General features: G+C 40.7%; 1 protein-coding gene across 6 annotated transcripts in view; it reads right to left on the reverse strand.

Moving 5' to 3' along the window:
* Positions 1-18,461, reverse strand: part of add3a (adducin 3 (gamma) a) — a 236,184-nt gene that overhangs the window by 91,295 nt on the left and 126,428 nt on the right. For all 6 annotated transcript variants that reach the window (XM_080205869.1, XM_080205873.1, XM_080205872.1 and 3 more), the window contains one exon: positions 9,123-9,344. In XM_080205869.1, coding sequence (XP_080061995.1) covers positions 9,123-9,317 — 195 coding nt within the window. In that variant the 5' untranslated portion in view covers positions 9,318-9,344. The remainder of the gene's footprint in view (positions 1-9,122; positions 9,345-18,461) is intronic.

The following is an 18,461-nucleotide window of genomic DNA, read 5'->3' on the forward strand; positions in this document are numbered from 1 at the left end:
GTAACGCAACATCACATGGAAGTTTTGGATCGACTGTAAGTTCAGTGCACAACAAAACTTGCATGACAGCTTTGAAGGATTAAAAAAATCCAGTTCTGAAGTTAACAGCGTACTGAGTTTTGGTGTGATGTATGATTCTTCTCTAAAAAAATTCAGATGAATAGTTTAATCTACAACCAAAAGAGAAAAAATGCTGGAAAATCTCAGCAGGTCTGGCAGCATGTGGAATGAGAGAAAAGAGCTGACGTTGAGTTCAGACGACCCTTTGTTAAAGCTAAAAAGCATAGAAAGTGGGAGATATTTATACTGCAGAGTGAAGGAATGAAAGACGAGTCATAGCCACAGAAACCAGGGGAAAAGGCTGCCAATGGCAGATCATTGAGAGAATAAGGGGTGTGAATGGCCAAATGGCAGAGAAGCTAAAATGAAGATGTTGGGGGAGCTGGGGGGGAAGGGGGCAAAATATGGATGGAATAGATGTTAACTTTAGAAAAGAGGAAGCAAAGGGGGAGAAAAGGTAAGGGGTAAAGTAGGGGAAAAGAGTGGGGGGAAAGAAAAATGAAGAAAGACAATAAAAAAAGGTAGCGAACAGTAAAAAATTAAATAAAATAGACTGAAAACAAAGGGCTCGAGGTGGGGTAGAGCAAATCATCTGAAGTTGTTGAATTCGATGTTGAGACTGGAAAGCTATAAGTGCCTAGCTGGAAGATGAGATGCTGTTCCTCTAGTTTGTGTTGAGCTTCACTGGAACATTTAATCTACAGGTTTCCTGAACTGCTGGCACATACCTGATTGACTTATCCTGGGGATAAGTCACGATGTGGGGGTGCTGGCATTGGATTGGGTTAGGCACAGTAAGTCATCTCACAACACCAGATATTCTGGGGATAGTGTCATTAAGTGTAAAAAGGTCAGATGTATTTTTGGATATTGTAGGATGCTACCAGAATGATAAGATTTTTTTTTCATTCATTCATGGGACATGGGCGTCACTGGCTGGGCAGCATTTATTACCGATCCCTAGTTGCCCTTGAGAAGATGGTGGTGAGCTGCCTTCTTAAATCGCTGCAGTCCACTTGCTGTGGGTTGACCCACAGTGTCGTTAGGGAGGGAATTCCAGGATTTTGGCCCAACGACGTGAAGGAACAACGATATATTTCCAAGTCAGGATGGTGAGTGGCTTGGAGGGAAATTTGCAGATTGTGGTGTTCCCATGTATCTCTCGCCCTTGTCCTTCTAGATGGAAGTGGTCGTGAGTTTGGAAGGTGCTAAGGATTTTTGGTGAATTGTTGCAGTGCAGCTTGTAGATAATACACACCGCTGTGACTGAGCGTCGGTGGTGCAGGGATTGAATGTTTGTAGATGTGGTGCCAATCAAGTGGGCTGCTTTGTCCTGGATGGTGTCAAGCTTCTTGAGTGTTGTTGGAGCTGCACCCATCCAGGCAAGTGGGGAGTATTCCATCACATTCATGACTTATGCCTTGTAGATGATGGATAGGCTTTGGGGAGTCAGGAGGAGAGTTATTCATTGCAGTATTCCTAGTCTCTGGCCTGCTTTTGGAGCCACTATGTTTATGTGGTGAGTCCAGTTCCGTTTCTGGTCAATGATAACCCCAAGGATGTTGACAGTGAAGGATTCAGTGATGGTAACACCATTGAATGTCAAGTGGCAGTGGTTAGAGTGTCTCTTATTGGTGATGGTCATTGCCTTGCATTTGTGTAGCAAGGATGTTACTTGCCGCTTGTCAGTTCAGGCCTGGATATTGTCCCCATCTTGTTGCATTTGAACATGGACTGCTTAAGCTGCAGATTGCTTTGTAAATGTAGTGAGTTATTTGTAGCAACTTTCCCAGCATCAGTTGATTAAGCTGTCTTCAAAAATCAGCACTCAGCCTCCAATTTCACCATTACAGCCACTATGGCTGCAGGTGTAAAGAAAGAAAGACAAAACCTATGCTTATACAGCACCTTTTACAATATCCCAAATCGCTTTACAGCCAACTTTTGAGTTGTAGCCACTGGCATAACATGGGCCATGTTATCAATTGGTGGAGCGGCCTTGAAGGGCCAAATGGCTTATTAATGCATATATCCATTTTATTCATTTTGGATGAATGAGATGGCTATTGTCATTCATAATTATCTTACAACAGAGTGTGGAATTATGGCTGGAGTTCTGTTTATTTTGTTGCTAATGGAGGTTTACTGTGAGCAGGCTTTGTGGCGTAAAATTGCCACAACAGGAATGTGTAATGGATTCATAGTGAACCAATCACCTGCTCTACACTGCACGATTTCAATTTACTTCAACCTTGTCTTTTTGCCTATTTACCCATTATCCCATCTTTTTCTTGATACATGAGTTTTCTGAGGCGTTAAAATATCATGATAAAGCCGTGTTGCAGAGTAGGTATCGAATATGAGAAGCATCAATCAGCAGTCTTCAGAATTGCAGATCAAGAAAACACAGGTACGGGGAGTCCTCACTTAAAGCCACTGCTTTATCTGAAACCCCAATAAATGAAGCACGGTTTCCCCCAGGAATCTGACTTTTTTCATTAACTATTTGAAAGGTTCAGGACAAATCCACCTGCCATCAATGTACATTTTGAACTCTGATATAACATCTGTAATTCTCCAATCATTTGACACCAGCCCCATATCTAGGAAAGATTAAAAGATTGTGGCCATTCTCTTCATAATTTCTACCCTTTACTTCCTTCAGCATCCTCAGATGCATCCCAACTAATCCTACAACCAGCTTGTCTAATGCTTTATTTATTTGCAGCCCAACTACCTGATGACTTTCTTTGGTAAAGACATTATCTTAGCCATGCTCTCTTCCGTCACCTGTAGATTCTTTTTTTGGGCCCTATTTGGCATCACTCCTCTTAATACTCTTTTACAGTTAAATGACCTTTTTTGAGAGACAGTGTGGTGTGGACGTAGAAAAACGTTTCTTTTGAGTGGAGAGAAATGATTAGGCACATGAGAAGGAATTAAAAGAGGTAAAACTACCTAAAGTAAATTTGTCTCTCAGGCCATCAATGCATGGTACAAATAATGGCAGCTATGATTATTCCACAACAATCCCACTGTCCCATTGCCTCACTAATAATCAAATATATGTGCAAATGGGAACCTATAAACATTGATGATCATTTTCTTCTCAGGGGTACTTAGATGGGGAAATCAATGCGGTCTTGCTGATGACGTCCCCAACCCATGAACAAATTAAGAAAATCTAATTCACAGCAGAGTTTGGCAAACTTTTAAATCAGGCCATTTAGACAGTGTTAGCTTCATAAAATTACAGGAATTGCTTTCCAGTATGAAGCCTTGTCCTGCCGAGTAAAGCACTATATGAACTTAGAGTGTATTCAATATCGAATTTTCTGAAATTGTCTTTTTTTTTGACTTGCCAAGGGTTAGATGGCCTTTGTAATATTTGAAAAACTTCCAACGACTTCGAGTCTCCAGAATTACCCCGAGTAGGGTTCCCCTCCTTCTATGAGCATACCAAGACAAAATCACTGGTGCAACTTACAGCTCCTAATGTTTGTCGACTTACGCAAAACTCAAAATCTATGGACCTGTAGACTATTTGTCTCCGATCTCAGAACTTAGAGAGCTACAGAGAAACCAGTTCATCATAAGTAGGTGTGAATATCCACCCCATTGCATAGCAATGGCTTCAAACCTCAAATCACTTCGAGTGGACAACAGAATTATTGATTAGGTAGTCATATGAACTAAACTGACCACAGATAACAAATCTTATTACCCAAGAACCAGGGAAAAACCAACCAATTTGCAAACTCCACAGCAGCAAGAAATAACAGCAAAATTAGCCTTAAAACTAAAAAGTGTAACATTGCAAGGTCTGTTCCTTTTCAAGTCTAACAATCAAAAAACCAAGCTCCTAAGTAATAAGATGACAAGCAACTAACTATGTATCCTGCTGGAAATCTACCTCTTTGAGGAAATCCTGTAATGACTTTGATATATGGCTTTGGTTATTAAATTTTCCTAGCTAACTTCGAGAGTAGAAAAGAACCTTTACCAGGCCCGCACCTAGACAAGCTAATAACATAACTTACTAATTATTGCCTTGTTTGTAACTTTCAAAACTATTCTCGGGAGTGAGTATGAGCGCATGAATAGCATTAGATTTTTGGCATGAACTTGTGAATGGATGTAATCTTCATTTAAGCCCATGAAGAGCATAATGCTGGTTATTCAAATTCACTGTAAATTCAAGCAAGAGTAAAGAAAAACCCACACTTCCTTTTCAAAAACACACTGATTACAGACAGTAAATGAAGGGAACAGAGGTTTCACTTGTCCCTTCCAGTTGTAACACTGTGGATTCTACATCAAGGGTGCTCCACCTTTTCTTTATTAAAAACTGTACAACAAAACTATAATAGTCAGTATATAAGCCAGTCATGAGCACAATATTATGCTGCATATGTCTGATGTTCTTTTGCCTTTCTAATGTCAAGACTTGTAAGGAGTGATAGAATTTCAGTTTTAAAATGTTACAAAAATTACCAGACACTTAAGGCCCCATTCTTGTATTTTTAAAATACATTTTTTATTCATTCAAAGGACTTAACCATTGCAGGTAAGTCCAGCATTTACTGCGCATCCCTAAATGTCCTCATTAATGTCGAGCTGCATTAGTGAATATATCTGCAGGAAGTTATGAATCAATCACATTGCATGGGTCAGAGTAGGCCCTGAAGGATGGGCTTACACAACAATCTAGTTCCATGGACATTATTACTGATAGTAGATTTTTAATTCCACATTATATTTAATTAATTGAATTTAAATTCCTCAGTTATTGCGGCAGGATTTAAACTCATATCTCTGGATCATTAAGTCCTGATCTCAGGGCTACCAATCCCGTAACGTAACTATTATACTGCCAAATCTTGTACATTGCCAATATGGCTGAGTCTGAGCCCATTTACTTTCCATAAAGCTATCTTACTATGTGCATGTGCATAATCTCCTCCCCTTAAAGCAAAACTAAAATGTTTCTGTTCCCATTCCTGTGATCATATACTAGATTCAAGTTCCCTTTTGCACCTAATGTCACAACACAAACACCAATAGGTCTAGAGAACTTAAGCTAACTAGTTAAATGTCAGTGTTATTGGAAGCTTCATTCAGATATAGTGGAAAAACATTTAGAATCCAGAATTACAGGATTTTAGAAACATGCAGCAGAAGAGAGGGCTGATCAGTCCATTATATGTGCTAGCTCTATGAGAGATGAATCATAGTAAATTCTGTACTTCTTTTAAGGGTCTAGATTTTTGACCACAAGGCTGTAAATTTGTCTTTCTCAAGTACCTGGCCAACTGACTTTCAGGGTTAGGGATATAGTAATCAACTACATAAGCTTTTCAGGTAGAGTGCTCTTGCTCCTGACAACACTCAGTAAAAAGGTTCTCATCTCTCCTCTAGATCTTTTGCCAACAGTTCTAAATCAATGACTGTCAACTACTGACCCACTTGTTAGCAGGAATGATTTTTATCTATCTATTCTACCAAATCCCTTAACATCTTGAAAATCTCCATTATTATGAATAGGCAGCACGAAAATTCAAAAGGGATGTTCATGCTTGAAAAATCTTATTTAATTCCAATTATTTAAATGTTATTGAAAGGTATGTTTAGTAGATTTATGACTAAGGTAAGGGCATACGCAGTCAGGGATAAGGGGCAAAATGTATTGGTAATTTGCCACAACAAAAAACAAAGAATGGGGTTAAAGATAGCTACTCAGAATGGTAGGAGCTGGGAAGTGGAGTTCCACATAAATCAGCGCTGGGATCATTGATCACCATTTTCATAATTATTTGGACTGATGAACTGGAAGTACAATATCAACATTTTCAGATTAATACTGATGATGTGGAATTGCCAGCATTGGACTGGGGTAGGCACAGCAAATAGTCTCACAACACCAGGTTAAAGTCCAACAGGTTTATTTGGTAGCGCAAACTTTTGGAGTTTTGAGGTGAATGATGAAGGGGCAATGCTCCGAAAGTTCGTGGTACCAAATAAATCTGTTGGACTTTAACCTGGTGTTGTGAGACTACTAACTGTGCCTACTTAATACTGAGGAAGGGTATGAGAGGTCAATGTTAACAAACTTGCAGAATGAATGTGGAAATGGAAATTACTTTTCAAGTGTAAGATGATGCATTTTGATACGAGAAGTAAAGGGGCCTTGGAAAATAGAAGTGTGAATAGAGTGGGAAACGAAGGGTACCTAAAGGGATCAAAGAATGAGGGAAGGTGGGATCAGGATATTGAATTGTTGTGACCAAAATAAATGACGGAGCAGGCTAGGGGCAAATGGCCTACTCCTAAACACTAATGACACTAAAGTCGGTGGAATTGTGGAATGACACTGACGCTAAAGTCGGTGGAATTGTGGAATGACACTAAAGTCGGTGGAATTGTGGAATGACACTAAAGTCGGTGGAATTGTGGAATGACACTAAAGTCGGTGGAATTGTGGAATGACACTAAAGTCGGTGGAATTGTGGAATGACACTAAAGTCGGTGGAATTGTGGAATGACACTAAAGTCGGTGGAATTGTGGAATGACACTAAAGTCGGTGGAATTGTGGAATGACACTAAAGTCGGTGGAATTGTGGAATGACACTAAAGTCGGTGGAATTGTGGAATGACACTAAAGTCGGTGGAATTGTGGAATGACACTAAAGTCGGTGGAATTGTGGAATGACACTAAAGTCAGTGGAATTGTGGGCAGTGCGAAAGGATGTTGCAGGTTACAGAGGGACATAGATAAGCTGCAGAGCTGGGCTGAGAGGAGGCAAATGGAGTTCAATGCAGAAAAGTATGAAGTGATTCACTTTGGAAGGAGTAACAGGAATACAGAGTACTGGGCTAATGGTAAGTTACTTGGTAGCGTGATTGAGCAGAGAGATCTCGGTGTCCATCTGCATAGATCCCTGAAAGTTGGCACCCAGGTTGATAGGGCTGTTAAGAAGGCATACAGTGTGGTAGCTTTTAGTGATAGAGGGATTGAGTTTAGGAGCTATGAGGTCATGTTGCAGCTGTACAAAACTCCAGTGCAGCAGCACTTGGGAGTATTGTGTACAGTTCTGGTTGTCGCATTACAGGAAGGTTGTGGAAGTATTGGAAAGGGTGCAGAGGAGATTTACCAGGATGTTGCCTGGTATGGTGAGAAGGTCTTATAAGGAAAGGCTGAGGGACTTGAGGCTGTTTTTGTTAGAGAGAAGAAGGTTAAGAGGTGACTTAATAGAGGCATATAAGATGATCAGAGGATTAGGTAGGGTGGACAGTGTGAACCTTTTTCCTCGGATAGAGATGGCTAGCACGAGGGGACACAACTTTAAATTGAGGGGTGATAGATATAGGACAGATGTCAGAGGTAGGTTCTTTACTCAGAGAGTAGTAAGAGTGTGGCATGCCCTGCCTGCAGTAGTGGATTCACTAACATTAAGGGCATTTAAATGGATAAATATGTGGATGACATTGGAATAGAGTAGGTTAGATGGGATTTAGATTGGTTTCACAGGTTGGCACAACATCGAGGGCCGAAGGGCCTGCACTGCACTGTAGTGTTCTATGTTTCTAAAGCAATCAAAAGTAGTAATGCAGGTGAGCAAAGCCATAGACAAATTTTAAAACATTAGGAGTAATATTTAATCTAGGTTATGAGAGTTTTACCTGTCAACTAGAGAGCCAATGAGAGAAGGTCATCAGCAAGGGCAGCGATGTGACTCAGTGGGCCTCTCATTTCCCAATGTCAGGTTCCTCAGTCAGGAACTATGTCTTTGAACAAGGGATACTCCGATCCCCTGGGAGTCCATAAGCAACAGCAATAGGATTAGCTTTTCACAATTCCTGCATGGCAACTACCCCATCCGCCACTGGTTGAACACAAGCAGTGGGGGGTGAGGGGATATTGAGGCCCTCAAGTGGGCATTAATTGGCCATTCAGGGCCTCAACCACTGGTGGAGTGGGAAGGCCATATTTCCTCAGAATTAATCAGGGCATGGTTGGAATGCCTTCATAGTCGTTTTAGGGAAGAGTATTAAATTCTATCCAAAGTTTCATTTCTGGAGGAATAAAATGCAAGAGATAACAGAAATCACATTAGACTTCCATAAAGTTGGCTGGACTACACCAGAGTACTGTGCTTACTTCTGTTCTCCATATTACACAACAGTGTACAGGTATTGGAGAAGGTACAGAAATGTCTTTTGAACTGGGAGGAAGGGGAGATGATGGCCTAGTAGTGTTATCACTGGACTATTAATCCAGAAACTCAGCTAATGTTCTGGGGAACTGGGTTCGAATACTGCCAAGGCAGATGATGGAATTTGAATTCAATAAAAAAAATCTGAAATACAGAATCCACTGATGATCATGGAGCCATTGTTAATTGTCAGAAAAACCCATCTGGTTCACTAATGCCCTTTGGGAAAGGAAATCTGCTGTCTGGCCTACAAGCAACTCCAGAGCCACAACAACATGGTTGCCGTTGGGCAACTAGAAATGGGCAATAAATGCTGGCCACTCAGTGACACCCATATCCCATGAATGAACAAAAAAAAAATCAAGAATGAACAGGCTGGGTTCACGAGAAAAAAAATTGTTGAAAGGCGAGCTGATAAGAGATAGGTTTACTAGGCCAAATGAAAATCTTTTCACTCGTGGGGAATTCTGGAACTAGGTGTCATAAATATAAGGTGATAATCAAGAGAAACTCCTTCACTCAAGTGGTTAGCAGGTTGAATGGGCTCCCACAGTGGATTAGTTGAGGCAAATAGCATTTATATCATCATTCGAGAGGTAGCTAAGTAAATACTTAGGGAGAAAGGAATGGAATACATTGATAAAGCTAGATGGAATAAGACAGGAGGAGACCTGTTTTCTGTGCTGTAAATTCAAAGCAGTAAGCTATTAAAATACTATCTTTACCCCTTTCTAAAACACTACCACAACACTATAAAACAGAAGTTATCTTCTGGAAATGATTTCTTCATGGAAGCTCTATAAACTAATTTCAAGACAGGCAATACCAGATATTGAAATAGTACTCACAGGACTTTGTAGTATTTGAGAAACACGCTTTCTCTGTTCCATTAGGTTGAAATCCTGTCGCAAATCTGGTGACATGTTTCGCTCACGAATATATTCAGGGTCATTTTCATTGATGCGGTCAAAATAGCTCCCTTTATGAATCCCACTGGGAGGAGGAGGGGAAGTTACCACCCCTTGGTTGGCATCACCACTCATGGTCACTGGTATCTTTTATCTGTTAACCTACAAAGAAACAAGTAGATTGTTAATGCTGTTGCACAGCAAGCAAAAATAGAAACAGGATATAACACTTGAAAATAAGCCCTTTAGGTTTTAAGAAAAAACATACAGCTACAACATCTTCCTTATTAAAGGCCAAGAAAACAAAACTATTGCCAGAAAATAAGACAATTCAATGCAAAACAAGTCCACTGCTGGTGATATTTTGAAGACCACTGCATGGCAACATCTTAAACACATTAGCCCAGGCATTTTTACTGCAAGAAAAATCCACAGAGTATATATTTACTGTTAGCAAAAGGAGGAAAGCAAGTCTTAAAAACAAACCAAATAGTTACAGTAACTTCATTCATCTAATCTCTACATAAATTGCAGCATTGTATCAAGAATGAAATAGTCCACTTTACTGTACAACACAGTAGAGCACAAAAATGATTGCTTAATCCCCTCCAGTCAATTCCTTGGTTTAAGGCATTTCAGGTGGCAATCATAGGCTGTGGCATCTCATGTACGTGAGCAAAGGAGATTAGATGGCATTATTTGCACAATGGAATCCCCTGTTTCTCTGAACTGGTAAAACAATGTTGGCATAGGTTTGGAAATAGGTGTCTCCCATTTTTCTTGGTGCTCCTGTAGGAGAATTAAACAGCACCTCGAAGTAAATGGGAGGAACATGTTAGCCCCATGTCCCTTAGGGGAAGACAAATATGTTTGAAAGATTTTAATTTTTGACCAAGTCAATTTCACCTTGCACATCCATTCTAACCTATTTAAACATGTTGGTACATTATTCTAGTCTTCTGATCAAACTATTACTTTTCTCCTAGGCTTAATTTTCTTGGGCAGCTTGGTCGCACAGCAATTAGCACTGCTGCCTGACAGCACCAGGCACCCGGGTTCAATTCCTGGCTTGGTTCACTCTGTGTGGAGTTTGCATGTTTTTCCCCATGTCCTCATGATTTTCCTCCAAGTGCTTCAGTTTCCTCCCCCAGTCTGAAAGACATGCTGGTTAGGTAGCCATGCTAAATTCTCCCTTAGTGTACGCAAATGTACTGGAATGTAGTGACTAGGGGATTTTCACATTCATTTCATTGCAGTGTTAATGTAAGCCTACTTGTGACACTAATAAATAAATTTTAATTTAATCATGGTTACGAATGCTAGTCTCCCCGAATAATTCAAATAAAACTGGTTACAAAAATTGGACATGCAAGGTAGAAAGAAATTTCAGGTGACACCTTAAAACTATTAATCTGAAAGACAAAGCAACGACGATATTTAGTTGAACAGTAACTGACATGATTGATTATATTCTGAACATGTTTTGATTTAAATAAAGACTTATTTTGATGCCTTTAATTATTTTTTCCTATTTGAATTACAACATCTCAAAATTATGTTGAGATTTAAAATGCCATATATTTGCACAAGATTTTCACATAACAGTAAGTTAAAACATTGAAATATCCAAGGGTTAAGAAATGATAAACTATTTAAAATGAATTCATTACAGGAAAAATATGTGCAAAGAACAGTACCATGTTTACATTCTTTCCCATTTATTTCAGTTACACATTCAAAGGCAAGACTTGCTGCAATTTTGCCACGTTAGTTCTCGCTGAGAGGAAAAACTTACTCAGATGACTGGCAGTGACTTCTTTCAGGCAAACTATTCAGGACACCATTATTTGGCATCCATTTCACTCCTGGATGCCAATCCTGGCACAGGAATACAACTGAAAAGCTCATTAGTTGACATGGTTAGTTTCCAAGAGTGTTCTTTTGAATTGTTCAAACAAATCCTTCTTCTCACAGGCAGGATGAAGAAGTTTTCCATGGGAAGATAAGATAAATTCTGAAATATTTCCCTCCTCTTAGTGCATTATGACTCTTTAATCTTGCCGATGTTTCTGTGCTTCTGCCTGATCACGTAGGCAGGATAGTTGGAAATGAAGTATGACATGTTTTTAGCAAATCAAGTAAAAAAAAAATGCAAATTCTCACAAATTGAGATGTTTAAGAATGAGATTTTTTTTTTCCCAATTAGCTCTCTTGAAATCCCAGCAAGCTGCATCAAGACTAAAGCTGAAGTTCCAAAGTCAGGAAAATTTTACATTAGCAATGCCCACATCCCATTAATGAATTTTAGAAAATTACTCTCATAACTATTCTATTTGTTTGTTGTCAATAGGTCCTAGTTGGGGTTTGTGGATCCTCGGGGGGTGGGAGGCGGGGGGTTGCGGAGGGTCCCTGGTGCTGGCTCCCACATGACTGATAAATGCTGGTTTGAACAATGCAAAACTTAAAAGGAAGCCAACTCAAAATTAAATGGACCAATCAAACCAAGACCTCTTGAAGTACTGGATGCTTACAGACTACCTAGTCAGCCTATCAGCAGCTAGTGCTCCAAGAGGTCTTGCTGTAATTGTCCCATGTTGGGGGGTGGGGGGGCGGCAAGTGTGTCCGGGTGTTTCTGTGTGAGGATGGCAACGTGGAGGTGTGTATGTTTGTGTCTGTGGGCATGAAGGTGAGTCTGTGTAAAGACGTGAAGGTGTTTTTATGTGAGTGAATGAAAGAGCGCGAGTCTGTGTAGGACAGAGGGGTGTGTGTATGTGAAATTAGAATCAGCTTTTCAGCATCATTTCTCTCATTTAATACGACATGTATATTTTTACTCAGAGAACATTTGTATAACCAGATTAATGTATCATAGAAATAGCTAGAAAAGACTTGTTTACATTTAATTTCTGTATTCACACCTATTTTGCAGCAAATAAAGGTGACAAAATTGAGAATATTTGGGGCTTCACGATGCTCTTGGGAGGCCGATGAGGGTTCTGCAGCTAAAGTTTGGGAAATCCTGGCTTAGTACAACAATAAAACATTACAATGTATTAGTACAACAAATAATATATTTCAACTGGTTTTCTGTATGCTGTAACAAAGTTCTGTAAATGTCAGCGTAGTGCACAGCTCACGCGTCATTATTAAATGAGGCTTAGTGGTTGAATGCTAATCAAGTTTCTTTGCGCGTTTTAAAGCATTTCTGCAGCACCACCAGCTGAACAATTTGAGGCATCCAGCACAAAAAAATGTTGAAATCTCATGAAAGTATTACATTGCTTAGTGGAGCAACAGGTCTGCTTGGTCCTGGTGCTACTCCCACACCCTTATTTTGAACAAGGCTTGCAGAAAGATACATCAGTCAATTTTTACATTCAAAATACAGCTTTAAGTATGTAAACCTTGCCAGAGAATGTATCCCATAATATTCAATTACTATTGTTAACAATTTGGGAGAAAAGGTACACCTAACAATTCAAACAAATACCTACTGCAGCTCCAAATTGGAAACTGTAATTCCATAATCAGGTCACATACAATTCAACAAATCTTCACTCTGCCCCACAATTTGGTAGAAGTGCCGAAATCAAGCACTTAGTCAAAAAGGACCGTAGGAGGAGAGGTAATAAGCCGTGGATAACGAAGGAGGTGAAGGAAAGTGTTAAATTAAAAGCGGAGGCGTTTAGAGTAGCTAAGAGTAGTGGGCGAGAAGAGGATTGGGAGAGGTTTAAATGTCAACAAAGATTGACAAAGAAGTTGATAAAGAAGGGTAGGAGAAACTATGAAGCTGGACTAGCGCTTAATATAAAAAAGGATAGCAAGAGTTTTTATAAATATATAAAAAGGAAGAGGCTGGCTAGGGTGAACGTTGGTCCCTTAGAGGATGAGAAGGGGGACTTAGTGGTAGGGGATGGGGATATGGCGGAGGTCTTGAATAACTTTTTTGTTTCAGTCTTCACGGAGGAGGACGTGAATAATTTGCCGGATGGAAAGGTGGTAGGACTGGAGGGTCTTGATGACATTACTGTTACTAGAGAGGTGGTGCTCGACAGACTGGAGGGGCTGATTGTGGACAAGTCCCCAGGACCGGATGGAATGCATCCGAGGGTCCTGAAAGAAATGGTGGAGGTGATAGTGGGTGCCTTGGTGGTTATTTTCCAGACGTCGCTGGATTCTGGGGAAGTGCCGGAAGATTGGAAAACGGCTAATGTTACGCCGTTGTTTAAGAAGGGTGCCAGGCAAAAGGTGGGGAATTATAGGCCTGTTAGTTTAACGTCTGTTGTAGGTAAAATGTTAGAATCTGTCATCAAGGAGTAAATAGCGAGGCATCTTGAGGGGAACTGCTTGATAGAGCAGACGCAGCACGGTTTCCTTAAAGGGAAGTCGTGTCTGACAAATTTACTGGAGTTCTATGAGGATGTGTCTAGGGCGGTGGATAGAGGAGAGCCGGTGGATGTGGTCTTTCTTGATTTTCAGAAGGCGTTTGACAAGGTACCTCACAAGAGGTTTTTACAGAAGGTCAGGGGGCATGGAGTTGGGGGTAGGGTGTTAGCATGGATAGAGGACTGGTTGTCAAATAGGAGGCAGAGAGTGGGGGTCAATGGGTGCTATTCGGATTGGCGGATGGTGACTAGTGGAGTGCCCCAGGGGTCGGTGCTGGGGCCTCAGCTATTTACCATTTATATAGATGATCTGGAGGAGGGAACCGAGTGTAGGGTGTCGAAATTTGCTGATGACACCAAAATTGGTGGAAAGGCAAATTGTGCGGAGGGTGGGGAGAGTCTACAGAAGGATCTAGATAGGCTGGGCGAATGGGCCAGGAAATGGAAAATGGAATTTAATGTTGGCAAGTGCGAGGTGGTCCACTTTGGTAGGAATAATGGTAGGAAGGATTATTACTTACGTGGAGAAAAACTGCAGCAGGCGACGGTGCAGAGGGACCTCGGGGTCCTTGTGCATGAGTCGCAAAAACCCAGCTTGCAGGTGCAGCAGGTGGTCAGGAAGGCAAATGGGATGCTGGCCTTCATAGCGAGGGGGATTGAATATAAAAGTAGGGAGGTCTTGCTGCGGCTGTATAGGGCATTGGTGAGGCCGCAGCTGGAGTACTGTGTGCAGTTTTGGGCGCCGCACCTGCGCAAGGATATTTTGGCCCTGGAGGGAGTGCAGAGGAGGTTTACTAGGCTGATGCCGGAGTTGAGGGGGTTGAGCTATGAGGAGAGGCTGAATAGATTAGGCTTGTACTCGTTAGAGTTTAGAAGAATGAGGGGAGATTGAGACGTATAAGATGATGAATGGGATGGATAGGATAGAGGTGGAGAGACTCTTCCCGCTCAGAAAGGATAGTAGGACTAGGGGGCATAGCCTCAAGATAAAGGGGGGGCGGTTTAGAACGGAGTTGAGGAGGAACTTCTTCACTCAAAGGGTGGTGAATCTCTGGAATTCTCTGCCCGTTGAAGTGGTGGAGGCTGCCTCGCTAAATATTTTTAAGACGCAGGTTGATGGGTTTTTGATGAGAGAGGGGATTAAGGGTTATGGGGAGAGGGCGGGAATGTGGAACTGAGCCACGACAGGTCAGCCATGATCTTATTGAATGGCGGGGCAGGCTCGAAGGGCTAGTTGGCCTACTCCTGCTCCTATTTCTTATGTTCTTATGTTCTAAGCGGGCTTGGTGAAACCCAGTACAATAGATTCTGTGTTAACCAACACTCTACCAACCGGAATTCTCCCCCAGTACAAATCATCACAAGCAACTACGAAGTTATCTGGATCTGATACCTGCATAATGCATCGTTTTGTACTTTGATTTATGTTTTATGAAGATTGGAAGTAAAAAGAATAATGTTCTTTTACTTCCTGAATACTTGCATATTAGTTCATGCTACAAGAGTTGCACTGTATTCCATCGGTAAATGGAACTCTGTTAGCTAGCATTTTTATTAATTGGCATTACCCATTCCCCATGTAGGGCCCTGCAATAGTAATGTCTGAAGGGAACTGATACAATGTAATGTACAGCTGAAAACAGAGAAGCAGCAAGTATGAGAAAGAACACACCGCAATTAAGTTACGTTCATTTACTGGGTGTTCCCGAGTGTCATTCTCCAAGTACACAACAAAACTACAGACAAGGATAATAGATGTGCACTTGCAAAATCATCGGAATAAGAACTTTAAGCAAATAAGAGTCAGAAAGGCGAAACCTTTCACAGGTGTGTGCCACACTGCTGGCTATGGAGAAAATCAATTGGCTAGTGTGGACGTGAGCAGAAGATATTCTGCAAATGGATTCTAAAGCTGGCTGTAGTAAAAGTCAAGACTGAACACGTCTACTTTCTCAGAAGAGTGAAGAAATTCAGCATGCCTGCTGTGACTCTCACCAACTTTTTATAGATACACCATAGAAAGCTTAATTTCTGGTTATATCACATCTTGCTATGGTTCTTGCTCGGTCCAAGACCGCAAGAAACTACAAAGGGTCATAAATGAAGCCCAGTCCATCAGTCAAACCAACCTCCCACCCTCTGACACTGTCTACAGTTCCTGCTGCCTCGGAAAAGCAACCAGCATAATTAAGGACTCCACACACCCTGAACATACTCATATACTTCTTTCATCAGGAAAAAAATGCAGAAGTCCGAGGACATGTACCAACTGACTCAAGAACAGCTTCTTTCCTATTGCCATCAGACCTTTGAATGGACCTACCTCTCACTAAGTTGATCTTTCTCTACACCCTAGCTATGACTGCAATATTACATTTTGCACTTCGATCCTTCTCTGTAAACTGCATGCTTTGTCTGTACAGCACCCAAGAAACAATACTTTTCACTGTATACTAATACATGTGACAATAATAAATCAAATCAAATGAAATGAAGGTCAAATTAATACATTGCGTAAATAAGAACACTGAAATAGCCTCTGGAAAATTGACTGCAAAATTCGCATATGGGAAATGTACGAGTAAAAATGGTGGGAGTTTTGGCATCGGAGGAGTTTTTGGTGAGAATGTGGAGCAGTGGAACTCTTATACTGAGCATTTTGATTATTTTGCACTGGTGAACAGAATAGATTAAGACATTATGATGCCCATTTTCCAGAGCATGATAGAGGTAAAACTTTTAATCTCCTCAGCAGTCTTGTGCAACTTGATGAGCCAGGCTCAAACTTATAAATTGTGGCAATTTTGCAAGCACGTTTTTCTCCTAAACCCTTGGTGATTGCAGAGTGCTTTACATTCCATTGAGGAAATGGATGTTAAAGAAGCTGCATGAAGGCCACTGCGGAGTCGTATGCATGAAGGAAACAGCAAGAAGTTTTTTTCTCGTGGCCTGTACTTGATGCTAAGAGCAAGGAAAAAGTTAAAACATGTTCTTCTTGTGCAATGATAAGAAACCTGCCACTCTTAGCAACCCTGCATCCATGGAAGTGACCTGATGAGACTTGGCAACATGTGCACGTGGATTTTACAGGACCTTTCAAAGGACACGTGTTTTTACTAACTGTTGATGTTCACACCAAATGGTCAATGTGATGACATCTACCTCATCTGAGATGACCACTGAGAAGCTCAGAGAAGTATTTGTCCTTTTTGGTTCCCTTCTGTAGTAATGTATGCAGGGAAGATGCAATGCAATGTAATACTGGAAACAGGGAGAAGCAGCAGGTATGAGACAGAACACACCACGATAAAGTTATGTTCTTTTACCGAATGTTCCCGAGCATCATTCTCCAAATACACACTAGATACTAAAGATGTACTGTAGTAGTTCTTTCAAATCTCACAATAGCATACTTAACTCTTCAGTGGTGTTCCAAATCTCTGCTTTCACAGTTTCAGAAAACCACCAGAAAATTCAGAGGCATCTCCTAATTTTACACCCCACCACTCTTTAATTAGCCCTTGGAAAATTCTTACAAAATTCACACTGGACAAATCAACCAATGAGAGTTACCATCACAATGAAAAGATGGATGCTCGCATTTAATTAGCTACATTGCCAGCTAGGTTGACTTCATGCAGTCAGACTCAATCTGTAGTGTGCACATTTTTCGCTTAAGATGACATCCAAAGTAGATTTTCATTCTACCAAAGTTGCGATTGTCAGGCTAAGGGGACACTGAAAGGTTCATTGTTTTGAAAAAAAACAGTTTGTGACTGAGTCACTGGGATGTCATCATATTGTTTTTTCTTGATAAGTGTACCTACCGGGAAGGTAGCAGAAGCAGATATGATAGTGACTTTTAAAGGGGCATCTTGATAAATGCATGAATAGGATGGGAATAAAGGGATATGGTTCCCAGAAGGGGAGGGGGTTTTAGTTCAGATGGGCTGAAGGGCCCACATAATTTGCATATTTGCTCACATTAAAATAATCAATTGTATATTAAGCACCTTAATGTGCTTCTGAAATGCAATAAAATTCTATGCAAGTATTTTTCAGCAAACTACAAAAATATTCTTGAAGCTGAGATTTTAGAACATGTAAAAAACATATAATCAGGCAAATGTAAAGCTAATTATCCTTCATTACGAGTGAAGCATATTATGCTTCAGTTATACAGAGCATTGGTGAGACCACACCTCAAAAAGTGTGTACAGTTTGGGTATCCTTATTTAAGAAAGGGTGTAAATTCATTGGAGGTGGTTCAGAGGTGGCTTTACTAGATGATCCCTGGAATAAATGGGTTGTTTTATGAAGACAGGTTGGACAGGCTGGGCTTGTTGCCACTGGAGTTTAAAAGAGTTGAGGGTGGTTTGATTACAAGATCCTGAATGGTTTGAAAAGGTGGACTTGGAAAGAATATTTCTTCTTTGCAGTGAGTCCAGAATTAGGGGGCACTGTTTTAATATTAAGGATCTCCCTTACAGGACAGAGAAGAACAAAATAATTTCCTCTCAGAGGGTTGTGCAACTTTGGAACTCTCTGCCTTAAGTGATGGTGGAAGCGGGATCATTGAATTTTCTTAAGACAGAGGTAGATAGATTCTTGTTAGGCAAGGGAATTCAAGGTTATCAGGGATAGATGGGAATGTAGAACCTGAAACACAAGGAGATTAATCATGATCTTATTGAATGGTAGATCAGGCTAGACAGGCCAAATGGCCTACTTCTGCTCCTATTTCATATGTTCATAAACCATTTAAATGACTTTTTTGAAAATTGAATTCAAAGGGAAAAAATTCAGCATTTTAAAAAATTTCATAGAACCACAGAATCTACAGTACAGAGGCTGGCCCCTTGGCCCAAACTGGTGCAGGCCGACCAAAAAGCTC

This window comes from Carcharhinus amblyrhynchos, chromosome 17, assembly GCF_965287045.1.
Source record: "Carcharhinus amblyrhynchos chromosome 17, sCarAmb.v2.hapA, whole genome shotgun sequence".
Lineage (NCBI taxonomy): Eukaryota > Metazoa > Chordata > Chondrichthyes > Carcharhiniformes > Carcharhinidae > Carcharhinus > Carcharhinus amblyrhynchos.